The sequence below is a fragment of the Anoplopoma fimbria genome, chromosome 5, assembly GCF_027596085.1.
Source record: "Anoplopoma fimbria isolate UVic2021 breed Golden Eagle Sablefish chromosome 5, Afim_UVic_2022, whole genome shotgun sequence".
NCBI lineage: Eukaryota > Metazoa > Chordata > Actinopteri > Perciformes > Anoplopomatidae > Anoplopoma > Anoplopoma fimbria.
This window is the reverse complement of record NC_072453.1, coordinates 13741449-13768180: the sequence shown is the minus strand read 5'-3', so window position 1 is coordinate 13768180 and position 26732 is coordinate 13741449. Positions and strand designations below refer to the sequence as shown.

The 26732-nt window shown below is 42.0% G+C and overlaps 1 protein-coding gene across 2 annotated transcripts in view; it reads left to right on the top strand.

The window, feature by feature from the left end:
• Window positions 1–26732, top strand: part of vti1a (vesicle transport through interaction with t-SNAREs 1A) — a 110867-nt gene that overhangs the window by 61491 nt on the left and 22644 nt on the right. The window contains exons 6-7 of one of the 2 annotated variants that reach the window (XM_054598783.1): window positions 9914–9984; window positions 14691–14752. In XM_054598783.1, the coding sequence (XP_054454758.1) occupies window positions 9914–9984; window positions 14691–14752 (133 nt within the window). Of the gene's footprint in view, window positions 1–9913; window positions 9985–14690; window positions 14764–26732 lie in introns of both variants that reach the window. The other variant, XM_054598784.1, reaches the window with a different exon arrangement.

The window sequence follows — 26732 nt, the reverse complement described above, 5'->3', positions numbered from 1 at the left end:
CATGTGTATTTAAGGTGTAGACTTTGTACTTGTGCATGGATACTCAACAGAAATATTGTTGAGTTATTGGTGTTTTTTTGTTTTTCTTCTTCTTTTGGCTGGCAGGGTTTGGGGACCACATGCTGATTTACGCAGATGATCCACATAATTATATGAGGAATCAGCATATTGGCATTAGTTTCTCACTATATGGTGTTGTGGTCATGCCTGGCTGCTGCTGTTCCCGTCAATCATGACAGGGTCGCATACCATCACCCCGCAAGAGAAAATAACACCTATAGCTATAAAAAACACTGTGTGTGGTAGACATTTGTGGCTACGTCCTCATGTCCAACCTGTCCAAGCAACTTTATGGTAAGATAAGCTTTGCAAGATGACATACATTATTCATGAGGGGAAAGTAAAATGTATCTAAGGTTGTGTTATTACAGACTTGATGACTCTCTGTGCGTCTGTCTTTTTCCTCTAAGGTAAAGCTGGCCCCATCAGCATACCATAAAACCCACAGGGAGCCACTCCAATCGTAGAAACTCTCCCTTACCCTATTGTCACCTTCATCTGCAAACTTCAAAAAATGGAAATAATTTTGTTCAGCAGCTTCAATGACATGTTTGTGTTGCTCAGTTATAGATTAAAAGCAAAGGATTTGCTATAAAAGAAAGAGAGTCGCAGACAAAAGAGAGCGACAGGCGGGGGGAGGTTAAAAAGACAGGCCAGCTACTGAGTTGACAATTGAGTTTTAATATCATGTCCTTTATGAATAATTAATTTGATGGCGCTAAGGCCCCTTAGAAGGTAGATTAAATTAGTTCTGCCATGTCTTCAAACTTAGATATGCTTCATTAGTATGAGATGGTGGCAGAGTTGGGTATTCACTTAAGCCTGGTTTTGCTAATGATGAGGAACAGGAGACACCTTATCACCCAGCAGTGATGTACAATGTTACAAAAACAGGAATTCAACACATTAGGCTGTCAATGAAAATGCCGGAAAGGATTTAACTGTTTCGAAATGACTGTGTGTTGGAAAGGAACAATGTAAAATAAGCACAACAAAAAAATGTACACTGTAAGCACGAGCGTCGACATACCCTCACATGTTGTGTGTATTCACAGTGGAAGCTGACAATGATCTGCCTTCAACTCTGCGGCCCTGGTCATTGTTAAATGAGGCACATGATGCGCCTCCATTTGTGAGTTCCCTCTGTGTTTCGTATTCCGCTCATAATGGCAGTATTATTTTCCCTTTACCCAACTATGGAAGCGCTATGGTATTACCCTAAAGTAAAACACAAACTTCTGTTTGTGCCGTCTGTCAGAGCAGACACAACGACACAGTGTTCTGATAACAGGCTGCACTGTTGCTCGCTCAAACGAAATTGTCAGAGCACCTTGGATTTGCCAAAAAGAATTTGATGTATCGTCTGCACATTAGAGCACAAATATGCCTGTGGCAGTGAATTCGTACAAGAATTTAATGCATGTCGCCAATAGAAACAGAAAAATGTTGAAGTGATACTGTGAGACAAGAAATGAGTATTTTACATTCAGTTCTAAAACACATGAGAAATAGAGGACGAGAATTTCAATTTTATACCTCAGTTGGCAAGTACTTTTAACAAGCTTTTCTTCTAAGTTAAACGGAAATGATTTGTTTTACAATTTGAATTGATGCAGTTTTGGCCATCGTCCTATAGGTGGTGGTTATTCAACAACTTCATTCCTGACATCTGGGGATGCAAAAGCCATTTAAAAGGATCAGACAACTTCTCAGTATAAAGCTATGATATGAATCCTTTATTTGGATTAAATTAAGGAAAATGCATCCAAAATTTAGTTACAAATGGTAAATTGTGCTAAGCAAGGTATAGGACAAATTGGTAAAAAAAACGTGACATTGACACTTGCCAAATATACTAAGGCATGGTTGTATTTATGATCTATTGCTAAAAAAGCTGTCATTGGTCCCTCCCTCAGTTTACAATAACTCTTGAGTTTCTTTATATATAAAATCATCAGTCATTTTATTATTTATATTTCATATACTGAATCTTTAAGACAAAGTGTCAGCAAACTATTCTTTATGCTAAAAAATCCACTGGCCTCCGCGCTTCAACCTGTCTCTCTACAGCCAGCCTCAACACTTAGCCCAGCTCTCTCCTCTTTTTTTTTTCTCCGCTGTGTTTTGGGAGCTCTCCCTCAGCTCATGAGTATTAATTAATTCAAAGTTTGAGGAAAATAATCTTTAAGTGTTTCCAACTGTCAGATCCTGTCAGTGCAACCACTTCTAATGGCCTGCGCCTTTCATTCAGGCTAATGTTTGATGTCTCGTTTTCATGCCCTCCTTTTTCTCCTTCGCTAAATTGCTGCCGACAGTCCTGTGTCCCCACAGATTGTTTGTTTGCTTTTCGACCATGCTTGTTTTACAATTCATCGACGTAACGAGGATTCATTTAGTATGCTGTTATTGGGGGGGAAGGGAGGAAGTGGTCCATTGTTTTCTTCTAGGATGTGATCATGAGTCAGGTAGCACTCTGTTGTAATCCTGAATGGGCTTACATGTAGGACTTTTGAGAGCCTCCAAAGCGATGCCAAATCTTTTTCTAAAGGTAGTGCAGATATTTTCACATCCAAACCACTTGACAGGGAACAGCTGGGCATGAACAGTGAGGCTCCGTAAGGCGTCACATCCTCATCAGTTTGAACAGGAGCGGCGATCAAGCATTTATCCAGACAGTCTTTAAGGCTCCTTTTGTGTGCACTTCACTCAGCGCTTGCATCAGTTCTAACGTTTAGCTCACAAACAGTGATGCTGGGTGGGCGAATCCAACAAAGCACATTTAACGAGTTATTTCATTCATTAAGCAACAAGAACCTATTATCAGTCGGTGTTGAAAAGTGCTAAATACTCCTAGCACTCCCAGCACTGTGAAGAAAAAAAAAAAGAGGGAGGCTCCCATCAGGCCCTGTCAAAACATGCAAATGGGCTCGACGCCACGTCCGATTTCGACAAACATAATTAAGGTGTTCCAATTCGGGACATGTTAATAAAGAGGACTGCAGGCCTCCCCCAGGTTTTCACCAATCAAGCCTTAAAGCTTTGTGTGTGGGTGTGTGTAATTGAGTGTGTGAGTGTGTAAGTGTGTGTGTATTTTTTTTCCTCCCCATCTCCCATTTTATTGGATAATGAACTGTTGTAGTGTTAGATCTGCTCTCGCTGAGTTTGAGGAGATAGGCAGGGAAGAGCTGCCCGAGGTGTGGTGTTGTACAGATAATTAAAAGGCAAGAAATTTGTGTTTCGCTCTTTGATCTGCCTGTCAACTTACTGATTAGAGACGTGAAAGCCTTTTAATCAACAGTAATGTGATGATTAGCGCTCCTAAACTGTTGAAAATGAACCAGAGGAACGTCAAGTTCTCTCTTTCTTCTTCCCTCCTCCTCTCCCTGAGTCCGTTTCCGACAAACTGGCAAACTTTTCTCCTCCGTCAGTTCCACCGGCGGCTGCTACATCAGATGTTGTGTTTGATTAGAACCAACTGACATGTTTTTTTCTCCTGAATTTAGTCTGTCTATTCTCTCGTCATTGGTAGAGCTCAAATTTGCTTCAATGTGTTTGTGTTCCAAATCCAGCAGAATATTCTTCTATTAAGCTTTAGACAAAGGTCTTTTGTATTTTTACATAACTTTGACCTTCAGCTTAGATATGGTCATTATGCTTTTATTAAAGTGCTCATTTACTGTGGCGTCATCATTTATACAGCCACTCAACTTATAAAATCAAATTATTTAAGTTGCAAACTAAAGCACTTAAAATCTGGTTTTATTATTTAGGCTGACTGTGGTTTGACGTACTAGTGTTTATCTGGTTATTTTTTATTCATGCACTGTTTATTTTATTATATTTTAGTTGCAATGTGGCCAGCACAATTGTGCGACACAAATGTCAAGAATATGAATAATGCATACACAAATTAGCTCATTCAGAAATGACTTTTAATTTTACACTTCATACATTTTTTTCACAATTTCGAACAAGTTTAATCAACACATAAAATATCGTTTTCCCAGCACTGGAAATGGAATTAATAAGTCTGCTCTGTTTGAGCTTCACAATCGACCAATCGGGATACGCGGGGACTAGGTGTATGGGCTGACCAGCCGTCTGTAGAAATTCACTATTTTTTAATTGAAGACCTCAGAAAGCAATGCTCCTGCCAACACATTGTTGCATGTGGGGCAATCACAGCAAGCACCCAAGTCCATTAGTTTTCATTTGGATGGTTCAGTAAGACTGGTTGATTAAGTCCAGGCAATTTGCTTGTAGGGACCCTCATTCTCCACTCAGCCCTCCTGCTTCTCAGCCCGCCTGCCACTAGCAGGGTTGTCGTTCAGGTTAATTCAATCTGGTTTGTTAGGAATTTTTAACACAATAGCTTTGTGGCTGTCTAGATGCCTTGGGACAAAGTAAGGAGTTTGCTGTAGTTTATTATGGCCTATTTTGCCTTTGCATATAAATGCCCTCAGACATCGGACTGAATTAGTGAATACACTAACAGTAAATATGCTGTTTACACTTTAACTAAATCATGGAAACAATGTGATATATGAGTGGCTATGTCAGAGAATCTGCATGTCCACAGGGACGTGTAGGTCAGGGTAATTTCATAAATGTAAAACAAGCTATTCCTTTCCAACCCTCATCAATTCTCATTGAATGCGGCTGAAAGGGACTTTGCTGCTTGAAATAAAAAAAAAAAAAAGCAGATCTGAGAATTTGAGGCTAAGGTGGATAGAAAAGAGGAGGCGGAGCTCAAATAGAAGGAAAATATAGCTTTTAGTTCTCTCCACCCCGGTTCAGCTTTAAACAAACTGTTCTATTACCAGCTGCTCCCCGACAGGCCCGCTCATTTATACCCATTAAACTTGCGTCTTATCACCCATAAGACACTCTTACGTCCCTCCATCTACCAATTGTCTATAATCAGCCATTTAAAACAGCAGCGGAAATTTCTCTTGCGCCTTGTTTCGGTCTGACGGACAGGCAAACGAGCCGGGAGGAGGAGGAGAGAGAGAGAGAGAGAGAGAGGGATATTTTCTATGGAATGATGAATAGGCCAAGTTGAGTGGCTGACTAACTGAGATCTGTCTTAATCAGAAGTGATTTGTCAGAACAGGAGCTCTGCGGGGTCAGGGCGCAGGCGATGAATAAAACAGAGCCTGGCGGAGTGAAGAAAGGCCCCAGAAATCCACCCTGACTGCCCAGCACCGCTCATACACATGCAAGGGGAAGGGCCAATGCATGGGCTAAGTCAGTGTGGACTGCCTCTGCTTCTCCCTGCCCAGAATAGTTCTTGTTTCGGGCCTTTTTTAAGTGCTTAGACTCTGCCTGCGTCTCACCTACCTGATACAGTGTGCTGTTAAAGAGGAATCAGTGTTAAACACACAGGGTGGAAACATTTGAGGACAATGCACTTACAATAGGAATCTATTTGACTCTTCATTAAATACTTAATTGGCCTTAATGCGAAGTAACAGTTTCTGATAACATATGATAGAGTTATGTGTTATTATTATAAGTTACCTCGTAGCGTAGCATCGCTGAGCTCCCAGATGCTACACGCCCCCCTCCCCATGTGACCTGAGCGCTTGGCACCTCTTTATTTTGAGCTGTAGCTCAGTGCGAAGGCGCTAGCCTCATGGCCTGTGGGCTCAGCATTACAAATACATCCCAGTGTGGGTACAGCTTTGATGGAGGTGATGAAAGTCTGTCACCAGGCAGTTGTAGACTTGAGAAGCTCTTAAAAAAAAGCTTCTCTGGAAGTGTACAAAGACGGGTAACTTTATTCACCTGGGAGACACAGGCATATAAGTTGACTGCTGCACTTTGTGTGTTTGTGGTGTGTGTCTGTTTGGGGGAGAGAGAGAGAGAGAGAGAGAGACAGAGAAAATGTATGGTCTAACATTTACCAGGCTCCTCCTTACTTCCCCTCATCCTCCCATGGGTTTCCTTACCCCGTTTGTTGGAGTGTGTGGCTTGTGTCCGGATACAAGTGTGTGTGGTAACCTTCAAAAAGTGGTCTCAACTGCTTAATGAAAAGGAGCTGTGCTGGGCCTCAGAGCACACCACTGTCAGGTCTTGTACCCTTTCAGCTCTGGGGACGGAGGGAGCAAGGCAAAAAAAAAAAAAAAAAAACGCAACAAAGAAAGAGAGAAAGAGCCCCTGCGACAGTGTGTAACTGCTCTGAAACAGCTCCTGTAAAATAGATGATGCCTCCAATTAAATGTGTCCACGGACTGGAGAAAGTTGAAGGCTGTGGAGGTTTGAATGGTGCAAGAATTGTTTGCTTTCTGAACTGTATTGACCTGACATGACTCCATTTTGCACAGAATTATGAATGATCAGCTGTGCCTTTTCTTTAGAGCACCTGACAATAAAGGAAATAAGCAAGCCTTTCTTTTGTTAGAAGTTTTCAAGTATTGGAATGCAACTAAATATTAGTTTCTATATTCGTTTATCATTCTATTATTTTCCCAAATCAGTTTTTGGTCAGCCAAATGTCACAACGCAATTTTCTAAAGCTCAAGATGATGTCATCTTATCGTTTATGTTGTCTGAACTACCTTCCACCATCCAACGATGTACAGTTTACCATCACATAAAACTAAGAAAAGCAGCACATCTTCCCAACTAGGTGAGCTTAGTCCTCGGAAAGTTTGGCATTTTTGCACGAAAAATAACCAATTATCAAAGTAGTCGCTGATTATTTTCCTGATGATCGACTTGTTGTTGCTAGATTCAAGAGTCGAAGCAAACAGAGATGTTTCTCTCCAACTGTGTTTGGCTGGTTTTATGGTGCTTGTTCCACACTATTAAAGTTAACCATCCAGTAAATATATTTTCCGTCCACCGTATAATTTTTTCAGCGAAATAGTGAAGTGTTGAGCTGATAAAACCGAGCTATGTGCTATGTGTCTAATTCCTGATCCAGACATTATTTGCCCCTTCAATCTAATTTATGCCTTCAACTTTTCTACATACTAATTGTTTTCCACAGTTACATTGGGGGAATAAGTTGAATTAGGGCTCGCTGGAGTGAGTGTAATGTAATGGAATAATGGGCTTGTTAAATGGACCTTTGGGGATGAGGGATCTTTAACAAGTGAGTCAGAGCAAGGCCTCTGGGCCAGGGTTATTTAAATTGTTAATAGCTGTTTAAATAGGAGGGGAATATTTTAAACACTAACGAGCAACAAGTCAGGAGCATTAAAACGAAATGATTTCTCCTCTCCTGCTTTGTTTTTATCAAATGTAAATTCTTTCCTCTATTTAATACCCTACATTTTTGTTGTGGTCATTTTTGTGCAGTTAAAGGTGCTGTTTAAACATGAATATGTCATATTTTAGCAATACAAGTCCAAATCATAAGCACTAATATGCAATTTAAGGCCTGTGACTGGAGGGACCAGTTTGCTGTATTTTTTCACAGGTATTGACAGTTTTGGGTGGAGCTTGTCCACATTAAGTGTATGCTGATGATAAAATGGTGTACCATGGTATGCGAGTAGTTTCATGAGGAACCTCTAATTATTCTTCTATCTTCATTTTTTTTGTCTTTAACTCAATATTTGGCGCCATTTGTTGCCCAACAAGTTCTTTCTAACTGTAACTAATGAAGTTTTTCACAGTCCAGTGCACAGCAGGACTTAAATGAGATGAATGGAGATGGAGATGCATGCCAGAGAATGAGCAATGCAAGGGAAGATACATGATAAAGACAATAAACACCATGCATTCCCTTGGGAGACGATCTGTACATCCATAATGGGTTAGGGTGTGTGTTTGTGTGGGTGTGTGTGTTGGGGGATGAGTGATTTTAGAGGAGATTTTGGAGGACTGGCCACACAGCCAAGTAAAATGTTGATCTTAACAAACTATGATGGAACTTTTTGTTGATTTTACACAACCTCTATTGAAAATGCCACTTCTGAGCAGATGCTGTGTCTTCAGTGACACACGATTTGTTATTATGCCATTAATATATTCCTTTTGGTAGCTAGAATTGCAAACCAACTCATGTAATGTCACTGTGCTGTTGGGTCTGAATGTGCCCTTTTGTCTAAAGAGTGTAGAAAGGTCTCCCTCTTAGTTAAGTGTAGTAAGTATAGTTTCTTATTATTCTTCAGCAGCGGAAGCTATGTTTGTCAAGGGTAATCATTCCTGTGTGGATTGTCTGTACAACCACTCAGTAAAGAGCACTACTTAAAACCTTGGTCTCATATTTTCTTTAGATAGCAGCAGCACTATGCTACTCCACAATAGACAGAAACCTGAATCCACAGTGGTTTGTCCATTGAACGTATCCTATTGCCAAGGGTACTCAACGTTTATCTCCTTTTTTTTGTTGCCTATGCGTTTGTGAAACCTTGATGGTCTTTGCAAAACATACCTTAACAGAATATGTGCAACGAGTGCCGATTGCTCAGGTTAAGCAATCACCAGAGTCCTTTTCTCCTGCTAGCTCATCCATCTTTCCATGCATTGCAAACCTTTCCAATAATGCACTTGCTGTCAAAAAGACTCTGCCGCTGCAGTCCTTGTCACACTCATTTATTTAAAAAAGAAAGTCAGAGCCCTGACAGGGATGGATAGACGCACTTATTTGTCTCTTTAACAGAAGATTTCTGCAACAACTCCCTTCCTGTTTATCCCTTGTTCTTCTCCAATGGGGACGGGGGTGGGCTTGTATTTTTATGGTTATTAATACCTGCACTCAGTCTTTTAATCTGCCCTATTTGTCACATGTGACTGTCTGACTGCGCTGTTTAATCTGGGTATCCTTCAATCTGTCTAGTCCCAGATTAGAAATTAATGAAGGCAGGAAGAGACACATTTGAGTCACTTACAGTGTATGGAGGGGGGGGTAAAAAGGGACGGGATGAATGGGAGACACAAACGTCATTCATTTGACAGTGCCTCTTTCTTTTCCCTCTTTTCCCCGATCCCCTTCCTCTGTCTGTCTCTCTCTATCATTCTCTCTATTTCATTCTCTCTCTATTCTCGTTTAGCTGCCAGATGTAGCCCATTTTTGCACCGCTCCCCCCCCAAAAAAAAAAAAACAGGCGCTCAGCACGTGGGCCCTTTGGTGTGCGGCACCTGTGTAGTGTAATACAGTCAGCAACTGCGTTGTTTATTCCGGATTTGTTTGGTGTGCTTGAAAGCCTGTCTTTGATCCATGCAAAGATTCTTCACTTCTTTTCTCTTTTTTTCCCTGATTCATCCTCAGCCTCCCTCATTTTTTAAACGCTAATACTGTAGCAGTACGGTTACATTGATGGCAGAGCAGTGGGTATTTTGATTGGGGGTGGTTGGGAGGGGGGAGTTTATTTGGTTTATCCCTTTTTGCTTTCTTTTCTCATTCACAACCCAAGGGACAGGAAAATGACAGTGACCACTGACAAGCTTGTCAGGTGCCTTGTCGGGGATGTTTTATAACTGTGCGTTAATGTGTTTACATCTACAAGTGATGAGAGGCATTTAAAAAAGAGTGGCATAATGAATATTGCATTGGCTGGGTGGACCCCTCTGGCAGGATGGATGCTGGGGTATTTGTCGCCCATAACTTGTTGTCTTTTTACCAAAGCATTTCAAAAAGGTTTTAAAAACTCTTTCTAGACAGCTTCTCTGTCCACCTTGCAGGATTTCAAAATGCTCTTTCTATTAAAAAAAATATTAGTTTTGTCTTGATACTGTTTACACATGACGTAAAATGTTCCAGATATTCCAAGAATCTGGAAATGGCATTTTTAAGTGTAATGTTACAAGCAAATCTATCATCCAGTCCTTTTTTTTAACATTTCATTTTTGCAAATGTCAGACACACACTCTCCTCATCCTGCACCTGCTTCTCTTACAGAACAAGTGGGTCAGGAGATTCTTTCCAACCTGAACAGTGACCGTGAGAAGATCCAAAGAGCCAGAGAAAGGGTGAGTACGCACATGCCACCTACACACACTCATCTGTCCATTCTAACAAGTGTTTGTGAGACCGTAAAGGTGTTAACAGCTGGTTAGCAGCATTGACAACATTCACCACTTTCTGCGTGGTTTGCCAAGTAAACACACAGAAACATGGCACACACACACAGACACACACACACATACACACACTGTCTTGGGTATGCTTACATGTGTGCACACACAAAGTCAGCAGAGTTGTATTGACAAGAAAGTTAATGTGCATATTTATTGATAGCACTATATTGTACTCAAGTACATATTTTTTGTCAAAATTACCTCTCAATTTGAATCTTCTTTCATTTAATTAAAAGTAAAATGTTGAGCGTATCTTGTCACATCAGATTCAGCGAACTCAGCTCACTTGTGATAAGATAAGATAAGAGATAAGATAAGATAATCCTTATTAGTCCCGCAGCGGGGAAATTTGCAGGCTTACAGCAGCATAGAGTAAAGTGCACACAAGAGACATAGTAAAGAAAGACAAGATAAAAATAAAAAATGAAATAAAAAAACAAGTATTATAAATAAGCAATAAGAAACAGTAGAAAAACAACAATAACTGAAATATTACATTTACAGACAGAAAAACTATTATAACTATTATTGCACAGTGTAATGTATTGCACAGGTTTTTATTGTCATGTGTCATGTGGTCTGCTGGGAGCAGAGCTGGTTGTGCAGCCTGACAGCAGCTGGAAGGAAGGACCTGCGGTACCTCTCCTTCACACACCGGGGGTGAAGCAGCCGGTGGCTGAAGGAGCTGCACAGAGCTGCCAGGGTGTCCTGCATGGGGTGAGAGGTGTTGTTCATCAGGGATGATAGCTTTGCCATCATCCTCCTGTCTCCCACCACCTCCACCATATCCAGTGGACACCCCAGCACACTGCTGGCCTTCCTGACAAGCTTGTTTATTATCTTCTTGTCGGCTGTCGAGATGCTGCTGCTCCAGCAGACCACTGCATAAAAAATGGCTGATGCCACCACAGAGTTGAAAAAGGTCCTCAGGAGTGCTCCCTGCACTCCAAAGGACCTCAGTCTCCTCAGCAGAAAGAGTCTGCTCTGACCCTTTTTATAAAGTGCCTTTGAATGATTAGTCCAGTCCAGTTTATTGTTCAAGTGAACACCCAGGTACTTATAAGATTGCACAATCTCAATGTCCTACGTAGTGCTGATACCTGTGCACCTTACTCCAGGATTGTCCCGCTTTTTTTGCTCTCACCTGAACGAGGATGACTTTGCCAGTTGACATCCTTCCTCACCCCCTCTCCTTCCCACTTTCCCTCAGAGAGTCACCCACCCCACCACCCCAAATCCTTAGCACTGCTTCTCCATACATTTAACCGTTAAGACAGAGATAGAGAAGACCAAACACAGGAAGGGGGGGGGGCTCAGCACTGACTGCAGCTTCTTTAAAGACCACAACATGGCAGCGGGCCTCGCACAGGCTATTTCAAAGGAAGTCAAACATCTCCTTTCAAAACGGTCCACGGCGTCTACTGAGAGTAACTATTCCCTGTTTCCGTTGCTTTCTGTCTCTCTCTCTTCTTCCCATGAGTCTTCTTTGCTGAACCCCCTCGACCACATTTACACACATGAGCACACACACACACACACACACACACACACACACACACACACACACACACACACACACACACACACACACCCTCAAGAGGGCTTTAAAGGCAGTTTGTGAAATCAAAATGTAAAGACACAGGATGGAAGGGCAGTTAACAGCTCTTTTGCATTAAAAAGAAGGTGAAGGAGGTATAGTTTTAGCATTAATGCCGACACATGAACAATCGGACCTTGCACACACACACACACACACACACACACACACACACACACACACACACACACACACACACACACACACACACACACACACACACACACACACACACACACACAATCACAAGTACTCTTAAAAGCACACAAACCCCTCTGCTCAGCAGGGGTTTGGCCTTTTGTTTTGCTTTTATGGTACAAATAGAAGTCAATGTAAGGTTTCAACACTGGGTCAAAGCAGTTCCCTCCCAACTCTGAACCAGAATGGATTGATAATTCTCCAGGCCGGCTCATACAGAGGCCGACAGGTATCATGGGGAACGTTTTAATATTTATTCCCTAAAATTAGTATATCCTTGAATCAATAATTCCACAGTATAAAATTATTAATTTGAGGGTATGAATCCTAAATTCGGGGAACAAAATGCGCAATTTGTGTTCACAAATTATTAATTTCTTCCGTCCCTCCTAATGATTAATACTCGCCTTGTCTAAATCAGGTGACCACATTTTAATCTCCTTTCTTTATTGATGACATGATCTTTGCATAATTTGTCCATCTATCTGTAATCGCAAATTATTGTAGGCACCATGAATGAAATAATTTGAGGGCAACCCAAACTTTACTAGCCTCTTATCACTTTCTGACCCGACTAGCCACATAGTTAACTTCAGTGTCGACAGTTAAAACAGAAATAAGTATCTTTAGGGTAGGATTCAGTCATTTGAAAGCTCAGACTATTATATAAAAGGATTAATTGCATAATTTCACCATGCTCAGTAAATTTACAAACTTTTAAGTGATAATCTAGAAGATTTTTCATTTTAATAAATGTCTGTTTAGTCATTATCAATCACCGAATGAGGTAACGCAACGGTTATTGAACCTATGCCCCACTGCTCTTGCATTTCCAGTCTCACAAACTGGGTGTCTGCGGAGTCACAGGAAAAATTACAAGTGGCGCACACTTTTTGAATCTCTTGGAAGTGAGCGCCAAAAACACCTCTGCAGTTACCGCTTATCCCCATATGTGAAGCCAAAGAGAACAAAACACAGATATTTGAGATTGTAACTTCAATACTCAAGTACAAAATGAAGAGATTCTCATTCTTCATCCTTAAGGCTGAAGTTTTCCTCTTTTCTTTACAAAATGTCCTCTTATGGCTCAGAGACTATTAGGAATTTGAGACGCAAATTAGCTTTATAATTGTGACAGAATATGTTTAGTTTAAATCCTAGAAAGGGATCAAAGGTGTCTTTGCTGCAGTTTTCTGTTTTGAACTGTATATTAAATATGAATCCTCTCGTTCGTTCCATGTCGGCAACCACAGTTAATTTTAGACACTCAACTGCACTAAAATTTGAGGTTGGTTTCCATTTCAGTTTAAGGAGGATAGCATGAGATTTAGTGAGAGGCTGTGGAGAGAGAGGGGGAGAGAGAGAGGAATGGAAAGAAGGAATGATTCAGAGAGTGATGTATTTTGGGAGAAAGTGTGAAGTATCTAGGGGACAGATCTGTGGGTAGAGGCAGACATCAGGCAACTGCAGGACTTGTTGTCTTTGCCAGAGGGCCCATACCCCGGGTCCCCCACCTCCTACCCTGTACCACATGTATCCTTGGCTCCATCAGCCTGCATCGCACCAACCCAGGCTGCCAGAGGGTAGAAAGGGAGGATGGAAGAAGAGGAAAAAAGTAAAACAGTAAAGGAAGGGTGGGAAGAGAGGGCGCATTGAGAGAGATGAGCCAGAACAAACGGGGGAAAAGAGTGATGCTGGAGCCATTGTAGAGGAGAGGAAGGTTGGAAGAAGAGATATGAAAGTGAGGAACTAAAAATAGAATTAATTTCAGTATAATACACTCATGAAAACATACTGAGTGAGAGTGGCTTTATTGGGAGAGCAGTTATTATCTCAGAGAGAGAGATGAGGATGAATGACTCCCTCCTGACTCCAGAGAAAAACCTCTCTGCAAAAAATTCTCCCCCACATTCCCTCATCATCCTCTAGAAATGCGATTACAGGTAGACGTATGTGGCAGCTCACTCCGTGCGGTGTCAGCATTTTTTCTATTTTATTTTTTTTGTCACGCTCGCACCTTGTTGGCAACATCTCTGCCAATTCCGTTTCCCAGTGAAAGTGCCTACACCTGATAAGAGGATAGAATGAAAACATCTCCCTGACCCCTGAGAAAGAAGAAGAAAAAAAAAGACGGAGAAAGAAAAAGGAGTAGATCGAGCGAGAGAATGGGGAAATATCCAAGGCAATTAGCCCTGTGCCTTCAAGGACTCCCTGTGCTTGTTACGTACGTCAACAGTAAACAGGTAAACCAGTAACCTAAAGCTAAGAAAAAGAAATTAAAAAAAAAAAGCAAGCTTTTTATTTGAGGATCTTTGATTCATCCCTCTAGCTTGCAACCAACGACTTTGGGTGGAAGGATAAAGTGTCAAACTTTAGAGGTGCCTTATGAAATTGCCCTTGAGCAAGGTACTTTGCCTTGAGGCCAGTAGTACAAGGCTGTGTAACAGTATAGTTTTGCACAAGCTCAAAGTACCACTTTAAAAACTGCGATGACTTTAATGTTGGAACACTTTGTCAGCAATTAAATATTTTTGGCCAAAATAAAAAGTAGGTCCCCTCGCCGTTTATTCACCAATCTGTCGCTGATATAAGATGTTGTGTTCATTGCCAGGGTCCTTGGTTATGTAACAAGAAATGGCCTCACCTTCTTTCTCTGTCCTCTAATTTCACAATGAGGTGATCAATGTTGAAAAGTTTTAAAAGCAGTGTATATTGTAGACATAGACTGTGCTTAATAACCTTGTGGATTGTTGGATCATAATGCAAACTAAAACCTGTCTTTCACCCGTTCTGTTCCTCGCAGCTGAGAGAAACGGACGCCAACCTGGGCAAGAGTTCTCGCATCCTTACCGGCATGCTGAGAAGGTAAGAGGAAGGTACGGACCTTGTTTCTGCACCTCTATGAATGTGTCATGCATTAACTGTGCTCTGAGCTTGCTCTCCAAGTCATCACCAGCTAATTACGCTCATTATTAAATGATCCATCTTCTATCTATGATTAGTCACTGTTTGCCAATTAGTGGGAATTTCCAGAAAACACAGGTGGGGATGGATAAACAAACAGAAGAATGTGTCGATTAATGGATGAATGAACACAATATTTGTATTTCAACGGAAATAATATAGTTGCAATCCATCACACTAGTAGCCACCAGTTAAATTGTGACTAGTTGATTTTGTCCACTTCTATGTATTTTATTTTTAAGACATTTATCAAACAACTACACAACAAGATGCAACCGCAATATCTAGATGCACTCTTTTGGTGCTTTTTCTGCAGTGTAATCATAAATTCTAATTAGTTGCATGTTCCATTTATATGAAACTTACTGTATGTTTGAACGAACAAACAAACAAACTGTGTGAATGGCTGCTCTGTTACATGCATTGGTGTTGGTGTTAAGTGCCTCGGTAGACTGAGAAAATATCAGCCCAGCTAAAAGGCTGGAAAACACACAGTACACACTGTACATGTCTCCATTCTTTTCTTCTCTGTGCCTTTTTTGTTTTTCACAAAATGCACTTACAACCCATATCCAACTTGCAGTCTTTGTCTCTCTCGTACAAAGCAGCCCCCCAACAATCACACAAACACAAGCATTCACACGCAAATATTTCAATAGTCCTTGGATTATCTTATGCACCCGCCACCTTACACACTCACACGTGCTCACAGTCTCATCCGCACACACACACACACACACACACACACACACACACACACACACACACACACACACACACACACACACACACACACACACACACACACACACACACACCGTAATGTCTTGTCACATCTCCATTTTATAAAGTGCCTGTGTGCCTACCCCTGAACCGTGACGCCACGGTTTTGTTTCTCGCTTCCTCTTTCTTGTTTTTTTTTTTCTTTCTCCCTGTCGCCCACTGTGGATTTTGATTAAGAGTAATATGTAAATGACACCGACTAAATGTAAAATCCTGGGGCCAGGAAGGAAGTGTCAATTGAAATAGATGCTTCAGTGCCCGTAGACAATTTGGAGGGCGGCTCACAGGGCGGCCGGCAGTTACTAGAGAGGGAAGGCCTGAGGAGGGCTGTGACGCCGACTGTAACCAATATTTCTGCATATGTCTCCATTTTGTCAAGTCTGATTATGAGAAGAGGAGGAGGATCTGGGGGAGGTGTGTGGGGGGGGGTCAGCTCGCCTGGGCACGTCACCCAAAGCTGTCCAGAAATCATTCATCATTCCCTCCTCCTTTCCCCTCTTTTCTTCCCTCCACCCCCTCTGCTGCCGAAGTAAATAACACACTTATTTCAATATTATCATATTAATGTTAAAGTTCAGCTGTCACCTAATGGGAAGACTTAATCAGACGTAGCGTTTTAGGAGGCAAACTGCCACCCCCCCCTTTCCTACTCTCCAGCCTCCTCGCTTGACGTGCCTTTCCCTCCTCTGGTTAGCGCCCCGCTCAAATCAGGATTTATGAGGGCCTTCCAAAGTGGGGCCCCGGCTGCGAGCCTTCTCCGACTACCGCCCGCCTTTCTGCTTGACGGGAGCAGCACAACATAAACCTCCCCCCCAGTCATTCTTTAACAAAAAGTCCTTTTTTTCCCTCTTCTTCTTCTCTTCTCTTCTCGTTTCTTTGCTGTTTGAATAAAAGGAAGTGTGTTTTGTTGTAAGCTTATGGGCTGGAAACGTCAAATCTGAAGTCATTTATAACCAGAGATAGAGAACTGAGAGCGAAAAGTAAGTTCAGGACGGTTGAATTATATTCCCCCCCCACCACCACCACCACCACCACCCCCCCCTTTAAGGCAATTTGTTCTCATTTCCCCATTCATGTCATTATTTGCTCCCCCAGTTTTTTGCCTTTTGATTAATTGTGTATTTGTGTGCGATGTCAGAGCGTTTGTGGTTTCTTTACACTGCTGTTTGGGTTGGGGATGGTTACTCTGTCATCCTCCACTTGTTTGTCTCAGCTATAGAAGTAGTGTATTCCTTTAGGTCTAACAGGAGTAGAGGACTTTTACAAATAGGTGAGTGAGTGAGGTAGAACTAACCCGTTGTATTTATAACCTTTTTACCTATGACACAAACCTGACACTCACACATATGCAAGCATATATTCCATATTTTTGTTTGTTGGTGCTCCTTTTTGTTGTAATTAGCTAAATGTAAAAGCCACTACAATATTTTTGAGAGATTTAGCATGTTTTGCCTTTTAACTGTGATAGTGAGCAGATACATAATTACTCCAGTAATTTTAAGTTGATTATGATCAGTCAACACGTTGGCCTAAATCAGTTGTGAGACAAATAGATCAAAGGGATGATGGAGTCCTATTTTATTTGATGTTTTTTTATTTCACACCTCTTCTTGAAGTGTCTTTATGGTCTTGGAGTTTCACCCCAGCTGAGAAACAATTAGACACTCATTTAGCTAGCTGTCAGAGTTCAAGAAAGCCAATTAACTTAAAGACTTTGTGAATATCACTCATTGTAAGAAACATTCAGAAGCACACACATCTGAAATAGCTGTTGCTTTGTCTGAAAATGAATCTTACAAATTTCTGACAGTGAAACTCATCACTGCTAAGGAGGGTAATTAGTATAAAAACACTGTATAGGTGCTCTTGATTGGCTGGGTCGTAATGATGAGTCTCTCAAACATCTGCCTCTGTCTCATGTCAGCTGTCTTCATTTACTCCGTGGATGTCAGTGGTCTAGTGGTGGGCATACAGGGCATCCACTCTTAGTTAATTTTTAATTCAATTTTCTGAAATCCTTTGGGTTTTAATTATAATGTGACAGGCACAGTGATCTTAATGAGGCAGAGAGGCAATCCTGATATCATATTCATATCTGTGATCATCAAATGATCTATTATCATTTCATTTAGTTCCTATTTAGCACCACCAGCAGAACCTTAAAAATATCTTGGCTACAGCATCGCCTTGTCACAACTTCGATTGGTTGAATTTCTTATTAAAAATACATAAATACTTGGTGATTTAGGTAAATCCAAAGGTAACACCTTAATCCCATAAGCAGGTACTCGTCAGCATCTTAGAATAGAAATTCATCTGTTTTAGAACGCTCTTAATTCGAGTATTGGTTTTAGATTTTTTTTTTCGCTGCATTGCGACGGGTTACAGCTCACAGTGTGGATCACTACCCCTGATTAGAGAAGCCACAGACCTTTTGATAAGGCATCTGTTGTTTACAAGGCCTGGTGACACTACGGCTTCTCGTAAATGGCCCTGTGACTGTGGCGTGAGCCTTCCTGCTGCTATACCGAACATCTCAAGCATCTCACCCACCACGGTCAGATCAGTTGGGAGTGGGATGCGGCTCCAGACCCAGTTAGGACCACTGGGGCTCCTGGCAGCTTCACGGAAGGAGGGGGCACAGTGAAGGGCAATGAAGCTGGGAGGACGGAGAAGGGGGGAGGATGTCTATTTTGAAGCAGAGGGGTTGTCTACTCTCGCTGGCAGCTGATCCCACATGCAGGTGGTCGACTCAGTCGCCAGGCAGATCAAAAAGTCAAGGCCCCGGGTGGACCTCCCTTTGAAATGGGAATGGGGCCTAGATATCAGACAGAAAACATAAGCAAGCTCCCGGCCACAGAACAGCTCCATATTCATGGCTGGGACTGGCAGTAGCGATGGGCAGGCAAGACGGACAGAGCCTCAGCCTTCAGAAGAGGACTCATGCACACTCCGGACACTGATTAAGAGATCAGCCCATGAGCCGGGGATGAGGATGATGCAGTAGCTCACAAGCGGATGCAGCCGCACTGTTACCAAGACACCAACTTCCTTTTTTTTGAGATGTGTCCTGACAAGCTGTCTTAATGTGCAGCCCAGTTCATTTCTTTGATTATCCACTGCAGGTGCCCGTGGCAAGTTCAGTGCAAATATGGTCTAGCTGAATAAGAACAAGTCCCTGAGTCTTGATGTACCGTGTAAACTAAACCTTTTTCATATGACTAATTGGCAGAAAAAGAAGTTTCCTGCCTGCGTTATTCACAGGACACTGGAAGTTCTTTCCCTGTTTGCTTGGCCCAATAAACACTCACGCGAACAATGTCATGAGCCAAGAGACCGAAGTGCATGGCCCCAAAAAAAACATCTGGAGAGGGAAACTTTTGATAAGATCTGGAAGTTTTGCCTCTATCCTGTTCTATTGGCAAATATCTCTCTCACTCCATCCGTCTGTCTGGAATATTAACTACTGGGATATGTAGGTCACATAATTAATGGAATTCAACTCTACCAGTGAGCTGTGGTGGGATTCTTGTTATGAAGTTGACAAAAAAGATCAGATTTTTTTTAATTGAAGCTGAGAGATTGTGGAAGATTGCAGTTCAGATGTTTTTTCTTCTTCCTCTTTTCCTGTTTTTTTCCCCCTTTTCATTTAATTATTTGTGTTGGCCTTTTTTTAGGCTGCGAAGAGCAAAGGAAAAACATTACAATGTGGTGGGGTCAGGCGAGTCAACCCAGTGGAGCAGTGGCAGGCTTTCTGGCGCTGTGCTCTATCATTATACCTCCATATCACATGCATTTACAATCCTACACACTCATATGTTTCTTCTTATTCTGTGTTTAATCAGATTATTGGAGTTTATCCCATATCTGTGACATTTTATAAGACATGTTTGTCCTATATTACATTCTATTTTACTTTGTATTACAGCTGAACTCATCTCAGTAGCCATAGCCGAGCTCCGTGTTTTTTCTGTCCCGAGAGTGGCAGATCACTCCCAGTGGATCCCGCTCTCTCTGATCTCCTCTTCGTGTTGCTGCCACGATAATTCCATGTACTACATTTAAACACATTCCCTTTGCTTTGCAATTTGTTCAGGCTGGCATCATTACCACCCCTCTCACCCCCCCCTACTACCCCCATATTGCTGCATCCCCTCTGGGTCAGTCCTATCCCTGGCCTTTTCTGCCCCCTCCAGGGAAGCATTCTGTGCCTTTTCATGTCCAGTCTGTTTTTTTTTTTATTCTGGCAAAGGAGCAAAGTGCCAGAGCATGAATCGTATCTGCCCTCACTGCAACCCCTTGCTAAACTTTATACATATTAACTTGAGCGCAGCTGTTGCTTGTATGTGCATGTATTCATATTATGGGTATGTTCAGTGGATTAAGGGTAGCATGTTAGCCTTAAAAAAGGTATTTTCTATTGCTGGCGGACAAGCATTGAGTACTGGAAGACCTTGCTGGTCATTGAGGGCCCATCTTATATTCAGGGGGAAACAATAAAGATACATAGATTTATAATTCAAGTTTTGTTTCATATGTATGAAGTTACTTTACTTTTCTGTTTTGAATGTCAGATAAGTGTCTTGTTTGGAGATACTTTTTAATGTTTCTCTGTGTGTGTGTGTGTGTGTGTGTGTGTGTGTGTGTGTGTGTGTGTGTGTGTGTGTGTGTGTGTGTGTGTGTGTGTGTGTGTGTGTGTGTGTGTGTGTGTGTGTGTGTGTGTGTGTGTGTGTGTGTGTGTGTGTGTGTGTGGCTACAGGCTGCTGCTGGGAGAATGACAGGGTGCGCCTCAGCCTCATTACTCACTGCTCCTGAGCCAAACAAGCACCACTGCCACCCCTCTCTCTCTCTCTGTCTCTCTCTCTCTCGCTCTCCCTCCTGCTTTATCTCTTGTCTTTTTCTCTCTTCCTCCACCTCGCCCATTAGAGAGTGCTGATGGGACGTTTTTTGCAGAAAGGGAAAAAATACACACACACACACACACACAAGCCTGGGTTGTATAGAAGAAGGGGTTGTTGACAAGGGCAAAGACGTGCTGTTGTTTTATATAAGGGATGCATTTGTCTGGTGAGGATTGACTCGCTTAACTGGCTGCCAAAGCCCCCTTTTTCTTCCTACATGTCTCCCCCTCTCTATTATCCAGCCTATAGGGGGCTTCTGTTTTTTGATAGGTCAGGACAAAGTTGATTGAAATAATTCCACACATGGCGGTGAAGGAATTCGTTGTAGACAGACGGCGATCTTTAAGGATAATAAATAGTGAATACTCTCTAATTCATTTTAAGGTAGACGGCCCTTACAATCAAAGCACAACAAGCAGAAACTGTGGTTATATCTTGAGTGAAACTGCTTTATCAGCACAATTTGCCATCACCTTGTCCCACTGATGAACATCAAGGCTAAAATTAAGCATTCTGTAAAAAAAACCCTCTTTGCACCGTCACTTCTCCAAACGCTCGAGGGTCAGCCATCCGTGCCATTGAGGTGAAGCTTCGTTCGACCTCGCTCGTACCATCCTAGTTGATGGAGCTTCTTTTTTTCCCCTTGCTTTAACCCTGACAGACTGTCGTTCTGACGAGATGACTGGAGATCAGTGGCGCTCTCATCCCTTGAAGTGGCTCCAGGTGTCACTCCAAGGGTACCCGCCCTGTTTGATCTGCCGTCGAGCGCCTGTCGGGCTACGGCACCCTCTGATTTCCCGGTCAGAGGGGAGAGAGGCTCTCCTGTCCAAAAGTTCCACGGCTACTTTTGAGTGACAGCTATAGGGAGAGGGATTGGTGGCTACAACCGCAGCCATAACCGTTTGGGAATGGACTGTTTCCCGTTGTCATAATTTCTTTACTCCCATTTTGCAGCTATAGGGAACCCTACTCACACACCCCCTCATGGGAGCATTGTATAGACCTGATCTTGATTTGATATGCTAGGCCCCAGCCGTCCAAACAACAGAAAGGGAAACAAAATAAACATCAGATGAAACCAAACCATTTTCACTGATCATGCTGTGGGCCTTATCTTAAGAAGAAAAAAAAAACATCCTCTCAGCCATCTTCAGATGCTGTCCAACGGAGGTCCCTGTCTTCACTGAGGAGTTGCACAAACAAAAAGGACACATGAAACAAAATGGAGGAATGGAGGTATATATCTTTTCAGCACATAGATGCCTGTATCCTTCCTCCCTTTCATTTTATTATATCCGTTATGTTTTTTCCCCCACCTACTGTGAGCTTCTTTAGAAATTACAGGTGAGATCTCAGTCTGTGGCAGGGCCTGCCTTTCGTCTAGAGGGAGCAGGGGGAAGTGTGTGCGTGTGTGTGTGTGTGCGTGTTAGGGGGGGAGAAAAGACTGAGAAGGAGAGGAAAAAGAGATTCATGCTTTGCAGTACTGCTGTGTTGTTTGTGGCACTCTTCCCTTTGTGTGTCTGGCGATAACTTATTCAGCACAGGGCCATTCATCCAGGGGTTGAGCGCGGGCGTCCGTCAAGACGGAAAATAATGAGGCGACAGCAGCGCAGAGGATAGCTTTCTCCCTCTGCCTAGGTCGCCCCCTCCCACTCCTCCTCCCCTTCTCCGTCTCCTCCTCCTCCTAGCCTCCCATTATCAGCCGATTTAAATAGATAATAGGGGGCCTTCTTCAGGACATTTTGAAGCAATTAGAACCTATCACATTGTCTCTTATTTGACTGTTGTTCCCTCCCAGCAAGCCATTGTGCATACTTTTGGGCATACGATGCAACAGCTGCCTGGAATATTGTGGAATGCCACAGCATGACTGGATGCCAGTATATGTGTCAAATAGAAAAGGAGCTTATTTTGTTTCCCATATCTTTGCAATAGACTGTACCCATATGCGCATGTCAGGCACTATTCCATCTTGAGCCATGCCAGGACATGGGATCCCTTTGCCATGATAAGTTGCTCTTGGGCAGCATTCCTTGCCAGGATAAAGTGGCTCGTGCCCAAAAACTTGCACCGTACATACCTTCCCTGAACTTTCAGTCAGCTCTCATTTTGTTTATTTCTCTCACCATCTTTGTACAGTTCAATTTGCTGGCTTTGAACAGTGGCGTACACCAGTGGAAAGGGAAGACCTCAGCCCCATGTGCTCTTGAACTACGTTAAATTTAAATTATTACAGCTGATAACTTAATAGGGAAGCAAGTCCAATGGGGCTCAAGATTCTAGTTTGCCACTATGTATAGTTTTTTATAACCCAGACAAAGATATCTAAGTATTTTTTCAAAACAGTGATAGTCTCAACAAATCTAAGTCAGCTGTCTAAGTCGTGTTTGCATCAGGATAGATGGTTAAGTATAGTTTTTGCTGTTATTGTTGTTGCCCCTCAGATCTCTCTTTGGCAGGGTGCAAGAGCTTGAAATATTTACTGAATTTTGACTCGTTTTCTTTTTTTTTTCTTTTTAATATTTTCTTCCAACCCATCAATCATTTACTGCGCCTCTGCATGTCTGTATCTCATCCTAACAGACCCCCAGGATGGTGCAATGAAACAAAGGCAGTACATTGTTGCCATGTTGTTGATGGCATAAAAGATCCCCTTTATCACGATGGGCAAAACAATAAAAAGAGGACCACTTTTTTTCAAGGAAGTGAAAAGGTTGTAAGGCGAGGCATTTGTAGGCATCAGGATTAAAGAGGAGCTCCTGTCAAAATACTTAAACAGAGCACTGGTCTCTTTTTGAAGAAAAAAAAAAGCCTGACCTTAAGTGCCTTTATACTTTACACAAAAATAAGATTTTTTCTATCCCAAAGGCTGGAAGGCAAAAGGACAGACCCCATCAACCAACCCATCGTGTATTTTGGTTTGGTGTTGCTTGCTGTGAAGGGCATTAAGAAAACAAGGCTTCAAAAATATCTTATTCCCAATTCAATCCCATGTGCAGTTAACTATTAAATTAAATCTCAATCTTTTTTCCATCTGTTGTCAAAGGAAATCAATTCTTGAGTCATCAAGTAATTATATTTAGTTCAGTAATTTCATTTTTCAAATGGAGTAAAAATTGAAATTCCTTCTCACTTATTGAAGTTTTATACTTATCTGCATTGTATCAAAGATCCATCCAAAATAATACAATACACTATTAAGCCTTGTTATTCTGATATATAATGCTATTGATAATATTTATTTAATATTAATATTTGACACTTTGTCTCAAAGAATCGTTAAGTGGTCCAATATCATAATTTTCTTTATGGCAGTATAACATATAAGTAAATTACTACAAACTTTTGTTGCGCAATGATTACCCAATTCAGTCTGGTCATTGACTCTTTAGAAAATGACTGATTTTCATACAAAGAAGCCATCGTTTTAAATTGCTACTGCAGCCTATAGACTGTATTTAAATTGTAGTAAAAGTGCTGGGATAGGGTTAGCTTATATCAAATAAGTTTCACGCTTGTTGCTTGCAATTTTTAATAAATCAAAACTCATTAAATTTCTATGTATTTGTTACATTTTGTATTACATAGTTAAGAAAGCAATGTTTAAGTCAAGCCTGATGATGCCTTAAACATAAAGGTATGGTTTTAGTCACTCCAACACATTAGGCTTATAGCTTATTAATTAAACACTGGTATCGTATTGGCAATCAGGTATTGGTATGGGGACTGGAAAAGTTGGATCATTGCAACCGTATTTATAAAGACCCTTTGACCCAGCCTGCTTAGGCAGTATTAACATTTAGCCAATGTTAGCCACCTCCTGTCTTTGTTGTTTGTTGTTATTCAAAAAATGAAAAGCGGCATCAGAATGTCAGGGATGTTTGGGATACCACATGTGACAATTATACAAAACAGAGAGCAGGCTCTGACAATGAGTCAGGCATGACCACTGAGATGTGTTGGATGCTTAAGTGTGGGTGGAGACGATTGAATTATCACCAAACCCACCAAAACACTTTTTCTTAGAGTTAATTTAAGACACAGGTTGTTTTGTTTGTTACTCTCAGTCTCTCTCTAGTCGCTTGGTCCCAGCATTCCATGGAAAGCTTGGTCGGACATCGGATTGCAACGTTCCTCCCTCACTTCATGATGGATGCCTCAAACCATCATCTGTTGTAGCCAAACTCGTAAGGACAAAGCAGAGTTATGCCACAAAAGCCTGTAGAACACTGATCAGTGGAGAAAGCCCAAGTTAGGTCCAATGCCCATAGAGTCCATTTTTAGCCCAAAGACCATAGGAAGTTTTCTAGATGTTGTATAATTAGATGGTATGCAGTTAATCCTAAGGGACTGTTTGGCATGCCCTGTCTTTCCACTCTCAAGTTTTTCAATATGTAATTGTCTGCAACTTGTCAGTCATGGCTTTAAAATGATGCTTCCTATAGCTTCAAAAAGTGTAGACAGTTACAGTCAACACTATTGGGAAGGGTCAAATGGACACATATACCTTGATATGCTGATGATCTAGCATAATTGTGGAAAGAGATTCTCTCATGACATACCCTGGCTGACAAATTTGAGTCAAGTGCAGTACACGTTCGAGCCCTTGGCCTGGCTTGGGTTTTGGGGAGTGAACCAGCCATGCACGGCTGGTAATGACAGGTTCCATGTTGCCCGTGGCTTGGGGCCCACAGCACTGTTTGTTTGGAGAGTGGTGCTCGGCCGTGAAGTGCTGGCCCAGCTGGCAACAGTTCCGTTGCCCCTTTGGCCCGATGGCTGGGGCTTGTTTGGCCCACACCAGCCAGGCAGACTGGCATCCAGGAGTCTGTGGAGGAAGAGGTGGGGAGGGGGGTCTGACAGAGTAGAGGAGCTGTTGGCTGAGCACCCTAGTGCTAGGCCAGGCTCGTTGCCAACTGGAGAGAAGACTTCCCCACTCACACCAGGATCTTCACGTCTCTGTGGCGACAGGGATCTTATTTTGCACCTCAAGGGTCAACATCATCCCGCCGTGATCTGTCTCAGCTTGAACAACCTTGCTCACAGAACAGCACTGAAAACTTTGCAAATATATATTTGATTAGATTTTCCCCCACAGTGTAATGTTACACAAATATTGTTTTTTTACACACACATACATACACTTTGCCGTCCAAAGTCCAATAGTTCAGTTGCCCGTATTGCATCTGCCAAGGTTCTTGCAGCGATGTGAAAATGAAAAAAGGCTGACCTATCAAGTCATTCCCTTCACTCTCTGGAGTGTTATTTCTCAGGATTATTTCCTATGCTACTGGCAACAGGAAGAAAAAAAATGATAATCACAATTTACAAAATCCGTAAACACAAACTATTGTCTAATGGATCAAAATTAAATTAGAAAAATCTCATGAAGTCAATTCTCTTGACAATTATTTTGGTTCTATAACAATAACAACTCTACCAAGAGATAACTCTTTCAAAGTCCCAGGCACTTTATATAGTGTACAACATAGAGCTGATTTAAGCATAAACATCACAACTACTATAGATGGCACGTATCTTAGCCTGCTAGTCACAAACATAACCCCCACATAAATATCCAGTTCTTTCTAAACTATCACTTAAAGCCCTGCAAACCATTTGCCTCTCAAAATTTAGAGCTGCTTTGTTTATTTTCTGAGTGTTTGCTAGGTCACAGGGACATCCTGTCAGCCATCGTGTAAACTTTAAACCCCAACCCATATTCTGATGGCGCCAGGGCTAACATTGCTTCAGTGTTAAAGGGAAGTTGTGAGGACATTGATGTCTTGGCCTAGCATCCTAGTGTCACTTTCCCAGCCTGTTTATGGAGCCCGCCAATCTCCTCATTCTCCTCAGCTGACCTGAATGCATCACTGAGTATAACACACATGTGAGGAGCCTGATATCCCAGCCAACAACAAATGTTTTCCTACCGTAACCATTGCATTACTATTGTACACACCCTTCGTATTTTGACCTGGCTGACACTGAGGCCCTGTCGGTTAGATATTTTGCCTGACTCTTCAGGCCGAGACTCTATTTTATTTAACAAGACGTCAATGCACACCCATCTCATTTAAAAGTTTCCCTGTGGTATAGCATTTCGGAACAGACTTGACATAAACCATTTCTAAACACTGGTTTCATTTCACCAATCTTTAATTACATCGTTTGGTTAAGGCCAGCTACAGAGTTGAAGC